Here is an 18,719-nt window from a genome sequence, read left to right on the forward strand (position 1 = left end):
CAAAAAACGTTTTAACAAGATGCTGTTGTTAACGAATCCTGATGCTTTCAGTACTGCCTTTTACAGCATTTAAAGAAAAAAAAATAGCTTAGAAATGAAAAATGACAGGAAGCTAGCTATGTGCATCTTTGTTTTCACACCCCACCACTGTTCTTTGAAAACATATGTTTCTCCTTAAAATGTTTTATTGCTGTGAAGTTTCTTTTTAAGGTGACAAAATTGCTCAATAAATTATCTACCAATAGTGGAAATATTTTTCATAAAGATAGAAGGTCTGTGCATTCATGCAGAAAACACACACACTGTTTTTCTCCTCTTTGTGGAGAAGAAATTTTTTTTTTTTTAAAGGGGAAGCTATAAGAAAATACTCAAGCAAGCCCTTCCTCATTGGTAAGGCTCTATACAATTAGCTAACTACATAATTTTTTCCCATCTGGGTAGAAAATGCATGGAATTCCATTTATTTTTCCTAAACAATAAGGCCCTGGCTGGGCCTTTGGGTCTCTGTCTGAAAGGCCAAGCCCAAAAGTGAGTGCTGCATTATCCTTGCTGGTCAAGCCCTATTTCGTTGAAAGCATCTTTTGACCGGTTCTTGTAGTTGCTCCCTTCGTTGCTTATCTTCATAAATCAACTATTCTCCAAGAAAAGAAGTCTTGCCAACACTCTTTTCATGCCTGGTCTTCCATTAACATTTTGATTATTATTATTTTTACTGAGCCCATAGGGTTGTCATTGCCTTAAGTAGCTCTCTAAGAGGTCTTGATTCTGAAGGTGGTAGAAGTTCAAAATATACATTTTCTTCTGGTAGCCCCTTCTTTGATAAGGGCTTCCAAATGCCTGACATTTTATCAGTATTGAGCAAATACATAAAAATGAAATAAACTTTTGTTCTCTCATACCTTATACTGCTCTGATTTGTATCCTGTTTGGTCTCCTCTAACATACTTCCTTTTGATAATTAAGATCTATTGTCACATTGTTCCCAGTGAACGTTTATTACCATTAAAATGCCATCGAATTTTCTCTTAATATTGATAAGTTGTGATTTTTTGACTTTGCTTCAATATAACAACTGGTTATTACTTCCACAAGTTCAAGAGAATCTTGTCATATGTTTTATGAAAGGTAAGAGATATTAATTTCACATATTTTCCAAGGGAGCACTTTAAAGCAGTCCTTCAAAATCTCTACTTATTGTTTTTCCCACAATTTACTAGCCAACTACTGGTAGTGATAAAAGAAATGAGGCCAAAACCTAGGAAATTAGGAACCAGAAAGAAGCAGTGAATCATGAGGAAAGCCATTTTTTATTCATATAGCAGAAGACATTTCCCATAGGGTATGATGAATAAATGATTAATAGAATATTTTTACTTTATATTTGAATTTAATATGAGAAATAAAAGTCACTTTTCTGCCATGGATTAAATATCTGCAAAGAAATACTTGGGTAACTTGACACTGTTTTGTGTGCTTTACTGTGACCAGTGGGTATGTCATTTCTTCTTTGTGCACCCAATAAAACTGTGATCATAATTCATTAAAATTGGAGCCACTGACCAAACAATGGTAATTCATATCCTCAGAATTCCTTTCTGGTATCTCAAAAGTGTCCCTGTGAATTATGACGGAAAAAAAATTTATTGAAGAAAAAATTGAAAATAAATGTGCATACATACTTGGAGTTTTCTTCTAGTAACAAAGATATTTAAATTATTTGTATATACACACAGACACACACACACACACACCTGTATCTAGAAATGTTTATAGGGGAGGTCAGTTTTCTGAAGACTAAATGCAGCCCTAATGGCAGATTAATGTTATAAACAGGTTGTTTAATCACAACTTTTCTTTCTTTCTTTTTTTTTTTCTTTGAGACGGAGTCTCGCTCTGTCGGGCTGGAGTGCAGTGGCCGGATCTCAGCTCACTGCAAGCTCCGCCTCCCGGTTCACGCCATTCTCCTGCCTCAGCCTCGCGAGTAGCTGGGACTGCAGGCGCCCGCCACCTCGCCCGGCTAGTTTTTTGTATTTTTTAGTAGAGACGGGGTTTCACCATGTTAGCCAGGATGGTCTCGATCTCCTGACCTCGTGATCCGCCCGTCTCGGCCTCCCAAAGTGCTGGGATTACAGGCTTGAGCCACCGCGCCCGGCCAATCACAACTTTTCAGAGAACAGGCACTGTAGTCTCCAACTTTCTATCACTACAGATCACTGGTTTTACATCATTGTTAATTTAAATAATAAAGTAAATTATGGAGAGGAATCATTGGTTGCAAGTCGCAATGGGAGTTTATAGTCCCTGTGAAAATATAAAGCATCTAAATAATTTGGATTCTTTTAAATAGAAAATGTAATGGCATTAGTCATGTTTCTTAGAAAACCTTATCAAGGGTCATATCATCCATAAAATTAATGTGCTTACTTCAAGTCAAAATAGGGAAATCAGTGAATCTCCTTTGTTCTTAATTTACCATCGGTGAGTCAGTAAGATCTTTATTGTGTTTCCTTACGTGGCTTTTTTTCCAGATATTCATGAACAGAATAGTAAGAAGCCAGTTATGGTCTATATCCATGGGGGATCTTACATGGAGGGCACTGGTAACATGATTGATGGCAGCATTTTGGCCAGCTATGGGAACGTCATCGTTATCACCATTAACTACCGTCTGGGAATATTAGGTAAGTGATTTCATCATGTGAATGAGCAAGAGGAAACATGAAAGGTCCACTTCTTATTTTAATGGGACTCATGGATTTGAATCCTGTTATTCCAGTTCCTGGTTAATTCCACTTTATGGTATTTACTTTATGTGATCAGATATGTTTTTTTTTTTCTTTTTCTACCTTCATGCAACATGGCCATTTTATTGTTGTATTTTTTTTCCATTCACTTCTGATCCAATAATTTTATTTTATGTAAGTTGAATCCCTTCTCAAACCAATGGCCACTTCAAGATCATCATGATAAAATGAAATTTTATTTAAAGCATGATTCTTCTTTGGAATTAAATGAATGTGTATTTATCTACATAGGCGTGTATAATGAACACATATTTGGTGATACGATAATTAATAATGGCCATAGATCTTAGCTTTCTGGTCTGATTGTGTTACTGTATGAATTAGTATATTATATGGAGAAAAAGATTTTATCCAGTTCTCTGATTATGTTGAAGCTTTGGAAGATCTCCTGTTTGGGTTCCACTGCATTTGCATGCAAGGAAACTTAAGTATTAGTTGACTTTTATTGCATTTGATGATCTACGATTAAAGGCCAAGTACATGGAAATTAAAGTTTAGCTCCTCCTTCTTTAGGTGTTTCATTCGTTTCCTAATTGGGATGGAAAATTATACAACTTCAGGGTAAGATTTCAACAACTTCTTAGATGACCTTTCCTGCTTTTGGCTAGTTTGTGAATAATATTCCTAGACCTCTGTGAAAACATTTGTTTTCTGTGCAAAAATCCTTTAAAATGGTGTTCAAAATAAAATTTTTAACAAATTATCCATGAGAGAGATGTGTGTATTGGTTGCATTGTGATTGTGATACAATATGAAATATAAAATACAATGGAGGCTGCTCATAGTAGCTCTCTCCTGTAATTGCAGTACTTTGGGAGGCCCGGGTGGGCAGATCACTTCAGGTCAGGAGTTTGAGTCCATCCTGGCAAATGTTGTGACACCTTGTCTCTACTAAAAGTACAAAAATTAGCCAGGTGTGGCAGCAGGCACCTGTAATACCAGCTACTAGATAGGCTGAGCCAGGTGAATCTCTGGAACTCAGAAGGCTGAGGTTGCAGTGAGCTGACATTGTGCCACTGTACTCAGCCTGGGCAACAAAGTGAGACTCATCTCAAAAAAATAAATAAATAAATAAATAAATAAATAAATAAATAAATAAATAAATAGGACTAAAGTAGGTCAAACAAGAAATATGTCTGAAAATGTTTTCTTCAAATAGGTAAATATTTTCAAGAATATTTTATTTTCAATCAGATTATTTTATTTCATTTTGAGTGTGTGTGTGTGTGTTTTTTTTTAATTCCTGTGTGAACACATTAACCTGTAAGAAACCATAAAAGGTGGTGAATTGCTGAGAAACCTAAGAGGTGACTTGAAACCAACCAAATTCCATCAATAATACACTGGATAAAGAAAATGTGGTACATATACACCATGGAATATTATGCAGCTATATAAAGAATGAGTTTGTGTTCTTTTCAGGGACATGGATGAAGCCAGAAAAAAATCATTGTCAGCAAACTATCACAAGGACAGAAATCCAAACACTTCATGTTCTCACTCATAAATGGGAGTTGAATAGTGAGAACACATGGGCACAGGGAGGGGAACATCACACACCGAGGCCTGTCCAGGAGTTGGGGGATGGGGAAGGGATAGCATTAGGAGAAATACCTAATGTAAATGACGAATTGAGGGATGCAGCAAATCAACGTGGCACATGTATAGCTATGTATCAAACCTGCATATTGTGCACATGTACCCTAGAACTTAAAGTATAATAAAAAAAAAAGAGAAAAACCCTAAGAGAAATGCATTTCTTACGTTGAAATACAAGTCACTCACAAGTTTTGTTAAAGTTATCTTTTGAACCATTGATAAAGAATTCAAAATTCCAGGTTGTTTTTTGCATTAAACAAAATAAACCCCAACAAAAAACCTTTTAGTGTCAAACATTTTGTTATATTGTTGGGTTTTTTATTTTTTTTTATTTTTTATTTTTTTGCAGTTTTCTGTGAGCCACATCTTAGTGGAATAATATCTCTGAACTTTTGCGTAGCAATGATTGACCACTTCACTGATTTTTTGTAGGCTCTGACCAGTTGCTTTGGCTACTAGTGTTGGAAACAGGAAATTGTGCTTTTGGTGTTTTAAAAAGTTCTACTCTGACAAAGAGGTGGAAGGAGGAAAGCATGTATGAGGGCACTGCACAGGCCCTCTTCAAAGGGAGCAGTGTGTGCAATGCCTGTAGCCAGGCCACAAGGAAGAAAATTTGGGCATCCTTTGCTGAAGGAAGCAGTGGGCATCGAGAAAATTCTGTTTGCTGGAATTACAAAATATTATGTTGCATGCACGATGGATTGATGTGACTGATAAGATTGGTAAGATTGAGTTTCAAAAGAAATTGATCTCCTTTTCCCCCAAAACCCCAGTTGTATCAAGCAACTCTATACTATATTTTTTTAAATCAGTTTTTGGGTTTTTTTTTTTTTTCCTTCCTGAGTCAAATGGAGATCTTGCAAAGTAGCCTGGGAATTATACACACTTATTTTAGAGGAAGAAAAAAACTCATTGAAAAATCCTAAGTCTACTTTTTGCTATGTAGATTTTTTTTTAAGTCATAAGATAACAGAAAGCTATAATATTCATGGGGAAGAAACAAAAGAAGTGATTTAGCATGCTATGCTGTCTATTTACATTCTTCCAATGAGCTAGTGTGGAAAAGCGAAGTGTACTACAGACCCCCCCTTTCATTTGATGCAATGAAATGTGCCAAGTTTTCCAGTTATAAAGGGTGATAGAGACTTTAAAATGTAACTGTATGGACCTTTACTATGCATCTTGCATTCGCAATTGTCCTCTTGAAAATGGCTAAGCAGCATTTACTTTTATGATCATAATGGAAGTGGAATCTGACATTAGAAAGAACACAGATTGCAGCTTCAACATACAGAAGCTAACGTCTTTCCGCTACATCTACTGTGAGAAAGCCAGCTTTTTCTAAGACTCGTTCCTTAGGAGTAGAAGGCAGTGGTATTCTCTCCCTCGCAAGGTTGTTGTACAGTATAAAATTTCTATGGTTCAAAATATCACACTTTATATATAATCTGTATAATTACTTGTCAGCAAAAAATAACCTTTTATAAGACGTTTTATGGACTCATGTAGGTGAAATTTTGTAGGCTGTCAACAGAAATCATTATACCCAGTCACATTACAATTAGTGCCATTAGTACCATTATACATTGTATTAATGCTACTGTTCATCCACAGTAAGAATTGCAGCTGACCCAATATGTATTGGGTAATATCTATCAAATATTGGCATCCAAACTGAACCATGTTAATTTAAAACATCATTACGGCCGGGTGCAGTGACTCATTCCTGTAATCTTAGCACTTTGAGAGGCCGAGGCTGGCAGATCACTAGGTCAGGAGATCAAGACCATCCTGACCAATGTAGTGAAACCCCATCTCTAAATATACAAAAATTAGATTAGTGTCATGGAGCCTGCCTGTAATCCCAGACTGAGGCACAAGAATCCCTTGAACCCAGGAGCGGGAGGTTGCAGTGAGCCAAGATTGAACTCTGCACCCCAGCCTGGTAACAGGGCAAGACTCCATCTAAAAAATATATGTATATACATTTAAATAAATATATTTATAATCTATACACACATATATTTACATAAATATATATTTATAATATGTTTATATATTTATTATTATATATTTATATTTATATATTCATAATATGCATTATAAATATAATATAAAATAATATAAATATATAAATAAATACAAATCTAAATATTTAAATAAATAAATATAAACTATATACATATGTAAATAGATATATACAGTTCTAGATATTAAATAAATCAGAAGACCATCATGTTTGCTTTTGGAAGTATTAAGTTTTGCTTTTGTTTTGTGGGTTTTTTTTTTTTATAATCAGAACTGTGCTACACAATCTTGCTAGCCATTTATAATCCAACCCAGGACATGTTTGAGAGTTGCTCAAGTGCTATGAATAAACTGAGATTGTCCCAGGCAAATTGAGATGTATCTTCACACTATAAGGTAATTATTTATATTTACATGAAGTGTATTCTGATTGAATTTGTGTTCAGTTTGTTTTTAAAGAAATGGCACGTCTATAGACAGACTTCCTGTTTAATTCTGCTGTATACCCTTGTCACTAGGAAGGTATATATGTTACCGGAAAGGAATCTGATCCTAATCCAGACTCGAGATGTTTCTTGGATCTAGCACATGAAAGAATTGAATAAGAATCCATATAGTGAAATAGAGTTTATTAGGAAAATAAAGGAATAAAGAATGACTGCTCCATAGGCAGAGCAACTCAGAGAACTGCTTTTGGCTATTTTTATGTTATTTCTTGATAATATGCTAAACAAGGGGTGAGTTATTTATTAGTTTTCCAGGAAAGGGGTGACAATTCCTGGAGCTGAGGGATCCTCCCCATCTCAGATGATAAGGGGTAAATTCCTGTCATTGCCATGGCATTTGTAAACTGTCGTGGTACTGGTGGGAGTATCTTTAGCATGCCAATACATTATAATTGGCTTAGTATAATGAGCAGTGAGGTGGACTAGAGGTCACTCTCATTGCCATCTTGGTTTTGGTGGGTTTTGGCTAGCTTCTTTACCACATTATTTTATCAACAAGGCCTTTATGACCTATATCTTGTGCTGACCTATCTCATCCTGTGACTAAGAATGCCCAGTCTCCTGGGAATGTAGTGCAGTAAGTTCCAGCCTTATTTTACCCAGCCCCTATTCAAGATGGAGATGCTGTGGTTCAAAACCCTCTCACATATGTATTCAAGACTTTGGAAAACCTAGAGTTCACCAGTACCTCTCAGGTTAACCAGTGCCAGAGTATACGGTATTCTTATCTTCTCAGAAGCCAGCAAAATCCTTACTGAGCTGTGCGCGCCAGGGCTCTTGCCTTGTCTCACCTACCTACATGTGTACCTATCCCCTCTTAGCCATTCACTCAACAACATCAACATCCATATGTATCATGTACTCCTAAGGAAATCAGACATTTATCTAGGTAACAAACTTTCAGAACCATCACCTCCATGTGGAAACTGCAGAGGATAATCTAATAAATGCAAATTCCTGTAAGGCTATCGCTGAATCAATAAATACTATTATCTCCATCTTAGTTCTTTACTTTAGGAAAACTTGAGTTCTCTCCAATCTTTTTTTTTCTAAATTCATGATAGTCCAAAGACTTTCAGTGTAAAAGAGAAAGTGCCTTACTCATGTTTTTTTGATGGAAACAACTGGAACTTACGTATAAGTTTTTATGTTCCCGCTTCCAATAGTCTCCAAGAGCAAGGCTTTGTACATGTAGTGGATTTTATCTGCCTCCATTAAAATGTGTATTTCTATTTCTGTTTACCTTTTATGGTATTATCACATTTGTGGTCATCCTATGATTTCACGCCTCATGTATGCTGAAATTAATTGTTACTTTGAAACAGTCTCGACTATACTCTGTAATGTCAACTTATTGTGTGTCTCAGTGCGGCCAGCAAAGTGTTGTTGCAGATATTACTTTACTTAATCTTTATAAACTCGCTTGGAAGAGTTAACCTTGTGTCCTACCTATGAGGAGATGAAGGCTTGGAGGTGATGGGATTGACTCATGGCATCACATCTTCTAGCAGTCAGAGCAGGGACCGAAACCCGGGTGTAACTGAAGCCAGAGCTCTGACTTACCACTCAGAATGCATCCACAGCCTTATTAATCGTTGCCAAGTATGAATTAGTAAACCATGGAATGAGTGAAGAAAGTGAATATTACTTCAGCATCAGATGTAGCTGCTATCATTATGCAAAAAAAGTTCTTACTGCTGATCAAGATACACAACTGTGATAAGATACTTACAGTGTATTTTTAAGTTCCACAGAGTGAGTCCTTGAAGGCTAATTCATTTCCATTCAATCATTACTGGTTTATTATGGTGCACAGTGTGGTTGTCATCAACCCTAACAATGGCATTTGTCACATCAAAACTCATCAGTGCCATAAAACTAGTGTTTCATTGGGAAGTTTGGTGTTTAACCCCAGTTCCCATGTCATTTCCTGCTTGCTGTCTTTTGCATATAAATTGAGTTATATGATCATTTCAGTGTATATTTCTTGCCTGACAGCTAGTTTCTGATTTTAAGAAAGGTTGCCTGCAGTTTTATATAACTGATTTTTTCAAGGATTAGATAGATATATAGAGAGATATCTATATTTATAGATGATAGATATCAGGAACCCCTGCTAATTTTTCAGATACTATAGCTCTCCTGAAAATTTTTACCTTAGAATAGGCTGTGTCATGGTTTTCTGAAGTTGTCTTTCTCTTTAAGATCATTAATTGCATAAACCTATTGGGCATATAAGACAGAAATGGTTTGATATAAAAGCACCCAATGTGCATAGCAGAAGCAGCATTTTTAGTAATAATTTGGGTGATTTAACATGCATTGCTGTTGTGGCTGCAGATTCTGAAGATTGGTAGGTGTGGACAGATCTCTTGGGAGTGAAGGATCCTGTTTCTGCTCTCAGAATGATCATTTGCTTGGACTTTCCTCTTCTGCCTCCTACTGGCTCAAAATGCCCACTACATTCATTGAATTTTTTCAGGATGTGAAGGTCAGGGGAAATTAAGGATGAGTGCTTTGTCATTAGGACCTTAGAGGCAAATGGAGCAGATATGAGGACAAATGCACTGGGATAAGGACTCTCTCACCGGGAGGGTGCCATAACAGATGATGGGAACAACAGAGCAAAGAGGCTGCCTGGTCCGCAGTTGACTCAATAGCAAGCGAGACATTAGATGAAAAGGTATTTATTGGGGAAAGAAAATTCGGGGAAGCCTGGGTCTGGTGGCTCTCCCTGCCATCCCAGTACTTTGGGAGGAGTAGGTGTGACAATCCTTTGAGGCTAGGAGTTTCATACGAGCCTGAACAACATAGTAAGACCCTGTCTCTTAAAAAAAAAAAAAAAAAAAAGGAAAGAAAGAAACAGCCAGATGTGGTGGTGTGTTCCTGGGGACTCAGTTACTCAAAAGGCTGAGGCAGGAGGATTGCTTTACCCCAGGAGTTTGAGACTGCAGTGCCCTGTGATTGCACTACTGCACACGAGCCTGGGCAACAGAGTGAAACTGTCTCAAATTTTTAAAAAAAGGCTAAAAAGAAAATCAAAAGGAAGAGTGAAGACAAAGTAGAAAAGAAATTGTGTGTTTTGTTCCTAATTTATTTATTTTATCAACAAATAAAAATTGAATGTATTGATCACGTACAAAGTGATGTTTTGAAATATGTGTCCATCATGAAATGACTAAATCAAGCTAATTCACATCATGTGCGTTGCCTTAAATGTTTATCATTTTTATGTGGTGCCAACATTTAAAATCTACTTTCTTTGACATGTTCAAGTGTTCAATTTCTTATGATTCACGGTTCGTCATATTGTACATAGATACATATATGTGTGTAATTATGTGTGTATACACATGAATATATGTGTGTCTAAGTGTGTGTGTATATATACAATTGTATATAATGGTTGTTTGCTTTTGTGATACACACAGAGATATTTGTGTGTATATCTGTGTGTATACATATGTGTGTATGTGTGTATACATATGTATATATAAAATATGTTCCTTGACTCCTTGTAGGATTATATCCCAATAAACCCATTGTAAATTTAAAATGTCATTAGTCAAAAATACTTTAATACACCTAACCTACTAAACATCATAGCTTAGCCTAGCTGACGCTGAGCATACTTTTAACACTTATATTAGCTTGCAGTTGGGCAACATCGTCTAACACAAGTCCTATTTTATAATAAAGTGTTGAATGTCTCATATACACTGTAGAGTATCAGTTGTTGGCCTTTGTGATTGTGTGGCTGATTAAATCATTGCCTGGTACCCAAAGAGAGTATGGCACTGTGTATTGCTAGCTTGAGAAAATTTGAACATTCAAAAATGATTTCTGCTGAGTATTTTTGTATTATTTTAAGATAATAACTAATAAGCCATTGAAAGTTCAAGACCATCTGTATACTATTTTGGCTATTGTGTTAAACCAATGCGTAATATAAACACAGTATTGTAAATTCATCCTGAGTTTTTAACACATACAGCAACCCTACCAAATGCCTCTGTTCAATATATTGCTGCACCTCCAAGTATCTTTTTCCTTCATTACTATTTCAGTTTCCTTTCTAAGCATGAATTTTTATAAAATTACTTAGAAATTGCATTCATCCTTCTGCATTCTTCTTTGTTTAAACTGTGCCTAGCATTTCCTGTCTTTAAAGAAATGAATCTGAAGTAAATGACTTCAAATCACTTTTACATCTCTTTTTTACCATGATATTCTTTACTTATTGGTGTACTTATTTATTCATTTCAGTTGCACTGTTTCTATTTCTTATCCATTACTGCCTGGTTAAGCTTAAGTTAAGCTTCCTTATTTTCAGTCATATTTCATCAGAAGTGTTCTCTTGAGGGGCACTGATACGTCATGAAAATTTTTTTCTGGACTTCTGATACATTTAATGGCGTTTGATGCATCTTCATGTTTCTTGATCTTCTTGTGATGCTTACCATGTAAGTGACTTATTGGACTTATCTCCAACTTCTGTTTTTTATTGTCTCTTTCCTTTATTTAAAACAATTTATATCCAGTGTACATGTTTAAAGTGTGCAAATCAATGGCCTTTATTATATGCACAATATTGTGACACCAGCAGCACTATCTAATTTTTGAACATTTACATCATTCCAAAGAGAAATCCCATACTCTTCATCTCCCAGGACCCCAAGAGGTAGGCATCCACTTTCTAATTTCTATCTGTATTGATCACACAATGTGTGTGTGTGTGTGTGTGTGTGTGTGTGTGTTTAATGTCTGACTTCATTCACTTAATGTTTTTGAGGTTCACCTGTATTATAGCATGCATCAGTACTCTTATTTTTAATGGTTCAAAATATTTCATTTGTTGGATATAACACATTTTGTTTATCCATTCCTCTGTTGCAGGACATTTGAGCTGTTTCAACTTTTTGGATAGTCTTAGTAATTGTGCCATGATCATTTGTGTGCAAGTTTTTGTATGGACATATATTTATCCTGATTAGGGATATGATGAACAGAATTGATGGGTCATATTGTAACTCTGTGTTTAAATATTTGAGAATACTTCAAATTATTTTCCAATCTACCATTTTACATTCCCACCATCAATGCACTATTTGTACATTCTACCATTGTACCATTTTACATTCCTATATCTGTACCAGTGTACCGCTTTACATTACCACCATCAATGCAAAAAATTTCTAACTTCTCAGTCAGGCATGGTGAACTATAATCCCAACACTTTGGGAGGTCAGGGTGGGCAGATCACCTTACAGTTTGAGTTGGAGACCAGCCTGACCAACATGGAGAAACCCTGTCTCTACTAAAAATACAAAATTAGCCAGGTGTGGTGGTGCATGCCTATAATCCTAGCTACTCGGGAGTCATCACCCACATTTATTCTCATCTGTCTTTTAATTATAATAATCCTAATAGATGTAAAGTGCTATCATATTTTGAGTTTTGTTTTTAATGTTTACATCATACTGAAAAGAAATCTCCTACCTCTTCTTCTAAGGTACCTAAGAAGTAGGCAAAAAGTAATCCACCCAAGAAGTAATACCAGCTTAAACCAGGGCAGTGCCAGTGAAAATGCAAAGGTAATAAAAAAAGAAAGAAAGAAAAAAAAAAAGATTGTTCTGCCAATCCAACAGGATTTGATGCTGGATTGAATGCAGAGTAGTAGCGGATGAGAATGCATTTTCACCTGATGGCTAATAATGTTGAATGTCTATCTGTGTGTTTATTGGACATTTGAATAAATCCTTTGGAAAAATATCTATTCAGAACTTTTGCCCATTTGAATTGCGTTATCTTTTCATTGCTGAGGATTAGGAGGTTTTCTCTGATATGTTTTAATACTGTAATCTGGATACATATTCCTTACCACATGTGGGATTCATAACACTTAGTCCTGTTCTGTGTCCCCCACCCTCCTACACTTTCTTGATGCACATTATTATTATTCATGTATTAGAAAATTTAATATTCAGCCACATTGACCAATGGCTCTGAATATTGACTTTCCTTTTTGTTGTTGTTTTTGTTGTTGTTGTTGTTGTTGAGACAGAGTCTCTCTCTGTCACCTAGTCCGGAGTGCAGTGGTGTGATCTCTGCTCACTGCAGCCTCCACCTCCTGGGTTCATGTGATTCTCTAGCCAGACTCTTGAGTAGCTGAAATTACAGTTGCATACCACCACACCCAATTATGTTTTCTATTTTTGGTAGAGACCAGGTTTCACCATGCTGACTAGACTGGTCTCAAACTTCTAACCTCAAGTGATCCACCCGCCTCAGCCTACCAAAGTTCTGGGATTACAAGGGTAAGCCACTGAGCCCAGCTGAATATTGATGCATTTGTGTCCAAGCAGTCGGGTCCAATTACTGTATCTCACAAGTCCCATGTTTAGCGTGACGGTCTTCTGCTATTTCCATCTCTTGGGGCTGTCTCGCCATTGTATGGACACAATGTAAGGATTCAGGAACATGCTACTCAGGTACTTGCCATCAAATTGTCTGCAAAGAAGAGTTCATTTCAATCAGTTCATCATGATTGGGGATTTGATTTTGTCATTGCTATCTCAGGAGTTTAAATGCTGACCAAGGCAACACTTGATCAGCCTAATGGGGGAAGGCATCATTGACCAAAATACAGTGAAATTCATTCACTGACCATGAGGCATATAGTTATTTATAATCATCAACAGAAAATGAATAAGGTATCCCTCAGCACCTTACAATGCTTTATAAGGAGCACTAAATTTAAAAAATAAATATGACAAAGGAAGGGAGACAGAGAGAGAGACAGCTTCTAATTTAAGTAAAGTCATTTTGTATATATACAAAACTAGCTTTGCCAAGGAAAACATAAAAGTGGTTTTCATTTATTCATCCTTCTTTCATTCAAGAAACATATATTGGCTGCGCACAGTGGCTCATGCCTGTAATCCCAGCACTTTGGGAGGCTGAGGCGGGAAGATTTCAGGTCAGGAGATCGAGACTATCCTGGTCAACATGATGTAACCCTGTCTCTACTAAAAACACAAAAATTAGCCAGGTGTGGTGGCATACACCTGTAATCCCAGCTACTCGGTAGGCTGAGGCAGGAGAATCACTTGAACCCAGGAGGTGGAGGTTGCAGTGAACCAAGACTATGCTATTGCACTAGACCTGGTAACATAGCAAGGTGCCGTCTCAAAAAGAAGGAAAAAAAACCAAACTTGTATTGACAGCCTGCTGTTTGACACATCACCTTACATTGAGAATAGAACAGTGAACAAAAGAGAGAAAAAAATCCCCAACCTTAGAGCATTTCTATCCAGTAGGGGGAAGAAAACAACAACAGACAAGTATTGTAAAATATACAGTAGAATATGATATCACAAGTGCTATGGAAAAATATTTAGCAGAGAATGGTGCTAAATTAAAAATTGTGTGCCAAAATATTGACTAGAGTGATCATGAAAACTTTCACAGATAAGGCAATACTAATGTGAGGGAAGTCGACCATACAGTTACCTGGAGGAACAGCACTGTAAGCTACGGGAAAATCCAGTGCAAAGGCCCTGTAGTCACAAAGTCCCTGAGAACATCAGTGAGGCTGGAAAGTAGTGTCAAAGGGGTTAGCAGCGCTTGATTTCAGAGATGACAGCATGCACTACACTTTATATGCCCTCTAAGGCTTTATGTCTCATTCGTTATGATAAAGGAAGTGGCTGACTGAAATGTTTAGAGCCTGGAGAAATGGCATTATCTGTCCCTCTGTCTATGTAAAAGGACATCAGGTTAGAAGGTTATTGTAATAATCCGCCCAAGAAATAATACCAGCTTAAACCAGGGCAGTACCAGTGAGAATGAAAAGAAAAATAAAAAAGAAAGAAAAGAAAAAGATTGTTCTGGATGTCTTCTGGATCCAACAGGATTCGCTGATAGATTGATGCAGAGTGGCAGAGAATGAGAAGACTCCAAGAAATTAGTACTGGCCAATTAGAAGTACACTTTGAGAACAGCAAGAAACAGACCATAGGAGGAATAAATTTAGGGGATGAGGAGGTTGGATATATTAAATTTAAATCCTGTATTAGTCATCAAACAGACAAATAAAGTAGGCAGATAGATGTGGGTCTGGAATTTAGAGGAGAGGACCAAGATACATGTCATCACATTCTGTATCTAAAGTCCAAGAAACTGAATTAGATTTCTATGTTGATGAGAGGATATGCAGAAAAGTTGTAAGACCCAGAGCCTTCAATCCTCCAATTTTTAGAGTTTGCAAAGACAAGAAACAATAAGCAAAGTGCATCTACTGTCATGGCAAGAAAATTGACAGGTTGAAATATTCTTGACACTTTAGCAGGGAAAATATGCCCATCCCCTCATGCCCTCAAAAACAAGTTAAAATCCTGGCTAAGTGTGGTTCCTCACACCTATAATCTTAGCTTTTGTGGAGGATGGGCAGTGGATTACTTGAGCCCAGGTGTTAATGACCAGCTTGGGCAACACAGCAAAACACTATCTCTACAAAAATTGCCCAGGCATTGTGTTGTGTGTCTATAGTTCCAGCTACTTGGGAGGCTGAGATGAGAGGATCGATTGAGCCCAGGAGGTTGAAACTGCAGCAAGCTGTGATCACACCACTATACTCCAGCCTAGCTGAGAGAGCAAGACCCCATCTCTGAAATAAAATGAAAATAAATAAGTTTTAAAAAGTGAACATCTTAATCCCTGGAATCAGTGAATATGATACTTATATAGCAGTATGGTCTTCATAGTATTCTTAAGTTAAGGATCTTGAGGTAAGTACTTGTCCTGGTTCATCAGAGTATATCTAGGTAATCACAATTTTTTTTTGTTGTTGTTGTTAATTTAGTTTAGTTTAGTTTTTTTAAGAGAGAGGGTTAGAAATAGAGAATGAGATTTAAGATATGCAGGCAGCCATCAAAAGATGAAAATGACAAGAAAATGGATTCTCTCTTAGACCTTCCAGCATGAATACCAACACGTTTTGGGCTTCTAACCCCAAGAACAGTGACATAATCATTCTCATTGCTTTTAATTCACTAGTGTTGAAAATAGAGTTATAACAAGTTGTGGTAATTTTGTTATAACAGCAATAGGAAAAAACAACAACTAATATAGATACCAAGTAAGGAATGGTTTTTATGAAGGTGGGAGTCATCAAGATATCCAAATGCTGCTGGAAGATCAAAATAAAAGTCAGAAAATTGACTTCTGAGTGTATTTATGGAATGAATAAGTAGTTTCAGGGAGTAGGAGTCCAAATTCTGAGAGAAATGGGTTCAGGAGAGAGAAACAAGAAAAACAATGTAGAAAATTATTTCAAGATATTTTGTTGTGTAGAGAGCAATGAAATGGACCACTGTCTGGATAGGTGAAATGGGGAATAAAGACTTTTCATTTGTCCTGTGGGAGAAATACAGCAAATTCGTTTGTGATTGGGTATGATCTAGCAAAGAAAGCCTACCTTGCAGATGTGGAATGGCATTCTGATCCTGGTCTGAGGTTGACAGTGACAGTGTTGACGTTATCCATGAACATTGGATGCACTTACAGATTTAATTGAAAGGTAAATGTGTGAATGGAGGGGACAATGTGGATGCCATGGTTGGAGTTCATGGAAATTCCATTATGATGACTGTTATTGTCTCTGCGAAGTAGGAAGCAAAACCTTCAGCTCAAAGACGTGATGGAGGAGGAAGGGCATGAAGTTTGAAGAGAGAAGAGAAGGTAGGAAATGATCCTTGGATAAATGATTGGAAAAGATAATGCTTTCTGGTTGGTGGGCAACCCTCTGAATGCCTCTTGAAATAATGGTCTATTTCAGGGTTACTTCAATACATTCCTAATCATCTCTCCTTCTTTTGGATGTACCATTTCTGTATATGTCTGTTATTTGAGGCTACCCTGATTAATCCATGAGAGCTATCCGGTACCTCCTTACCTCAGCTCAAGTCCAATATTAACTTTGCTTATATTTATGTCGAATAACAGCTGTATTACTATTAATTTCAGGTTCTGAGGAAGTAATTGCTCCTTTATATTAAGTGTATGATCTGTCTATCTTATGGTTTCTCAACCTCAGTATTTTTAATATTTTGCATTTGGATTTTTGTTTTTGTTTTTGTTTTTTGCGGGGGGGAGTCTGTCCTATACTTGATGTTAAGCATCTCTGGCCTTTGCCCACTAGATGCTGGTAACACTCTATAACCTGAGACATGACACCCAAAAATGTCGCCAGACTTTGCTGAGTGTTCCCTGGTGGCTCTGGGGAATAAACCCTGGTTAACAGTCACCTAACTTTTGTGTACTTCTTTTTTCTGAGAATGATGGATCATCCTGACATGACATTTCCTGTCCTTGAACTCATTTTGAACTAGAAAATTTACACTGTTTTTGTATGGCTTTGTTTGTGTGTGTGTGTGTGTCGATGTTTCCATCCTGACACCAGTTTCTAAAATCCTTGAGGGCTGTGATCATAGCTCATAGTGACGTTCTCTTCCTAGTGTCTACCAGATAATAATCACTTTCTGAATGATGAAGTGTTGCAGGGTTTTGTTGTTGTTGTTGTTGTTTGTTTTTGTTTTTGTTTTTTGTTTTTTGTTTTTTGAGACGGAGTCTCGCTCTGTTGCCCAGGCTGGAGTGCAGTGGCCGGATCTCAGCTCACTGCAAGCTCCGCCTCCCAGGTTTATGCCATTCTCCATTGCAGAGTTTTTTACTCCAAATTGAAAAATGCAAGCTATTTAAAAAAAGAGTAGGCCAGGCATGGTGACTCACACCTGTAATCCTGTAAAAGCACTTTGGGAGGCCGAAGCAGGTGGATCACCTGAGGTCAGGAGTCTGAGACCATCCTGACCAATATAGTGAAACCCCACTTCTACTAAAAATACAAAAATGAGACAGGCATAGTGGCTTGTGCCTGTAATCCCGGCCACTCGGGAGGCTGAGACTACAGAATTACTTGAACCCAAGTGGTGCGGGTTGCAGTGAGCTGAGATCATACCAGTGCGAGACTCCTTCTCAAAAAAAAGAAGTAGATCTATTTACTGAAACTTTTTTTTTTAATTTCAGTTTGAGTGAACTCCTAATTCTCAAAATCAGTGAATGCCCAATGTCATATAAGCCATGTTTATTACAATTCCTTACGCTCAGCAGCTATTTCTTTTTAAAAAATAGTGAAGATTCTATGTTTCTTGAAATATCCATGTATACTTATATCATAATTCACTACATGTATGTTAGCTTGAATGGAGATATTTTACATTAGTTGCATGCATTTGGTCTTGAATTGAAACCTACAGTTTGAGAAAATCTGCTTATCTTTATATTTTTAACAGACTGTCAGACTTATAAAAACAAAACAGTAGAGTTCTATAGTGTAATTTTTTTCTTTAGCTCTTTCATGGGCATTTAAAGTCACTGATTATGAAGAGACCATAAACCATGATTTTCTAAGAAGTGTGCTAAATTTTGCAATTGGCTGGCATGCTTCTAAATGATCCTGTAATCTTCCTGTATTAGTTTTCTAGAGTGGCCATAACAAATGATGACAAATGTTCTTTTTAAACAAGAGGAACTTACTTTCTCATAATTTGAGAGACCAGATATTCAAAATAAAGGTGTTAGCAGGGCTCTCTTTCCCTGGGTAACTCCAGAACAAGATTCTTCCTTGCCTTTTCAGCTTCTGGTGGGCCTGGTGTTGGTTGCTGTCTTCACAACGCAGTCTTCCGTGTATTGTGTGTGTCATCTCCTTTTCTTTTCCTTTCTTTTC

The 18,719-nt window shown here is 36.8% G+C and overlaps 1 protein-coding gene across 12 annotated transcripts in view; it reads left to right on the plus strand.

Moving 5' to 3' along the window:
• Window positions 1–18,719, plus strand: part of LOC141409544 (neuroligin-4, X-linked-like) — a 322,452-nt gene that overhangs the window by 179,906 nt on the left and 123,827 nt on the right. For all 12 annotated transcript variants that reach the window (XM_074030584.1, XM_074030590.1, XM_074030586.1 and 9 more), the window contains one exon: window positions 2,529–2,681. In XM_074030584.1, the coding sequence (XP_073886685.1) occupies window positions 2,529–2,681 (153 nt within the window). The remainder of the gene's footprint in view (window positions 1–2,528; window positions 2,682–18,719) is intronic.

The sequence above is a fragment of the Macaca fascicularis genome, chromosome Y, assembly GCF_037993035.2.
Source record: "Macaca fascicularis isolate 582-1 chromosome Y, T2T-MFA8v1.1".
NCBI classification, from domain to species: Eukaryota; Metazoa; Chordata; class Mammalia; order Primates; family Cercopithecidae; genus Macaca; species Macaca fascicularis.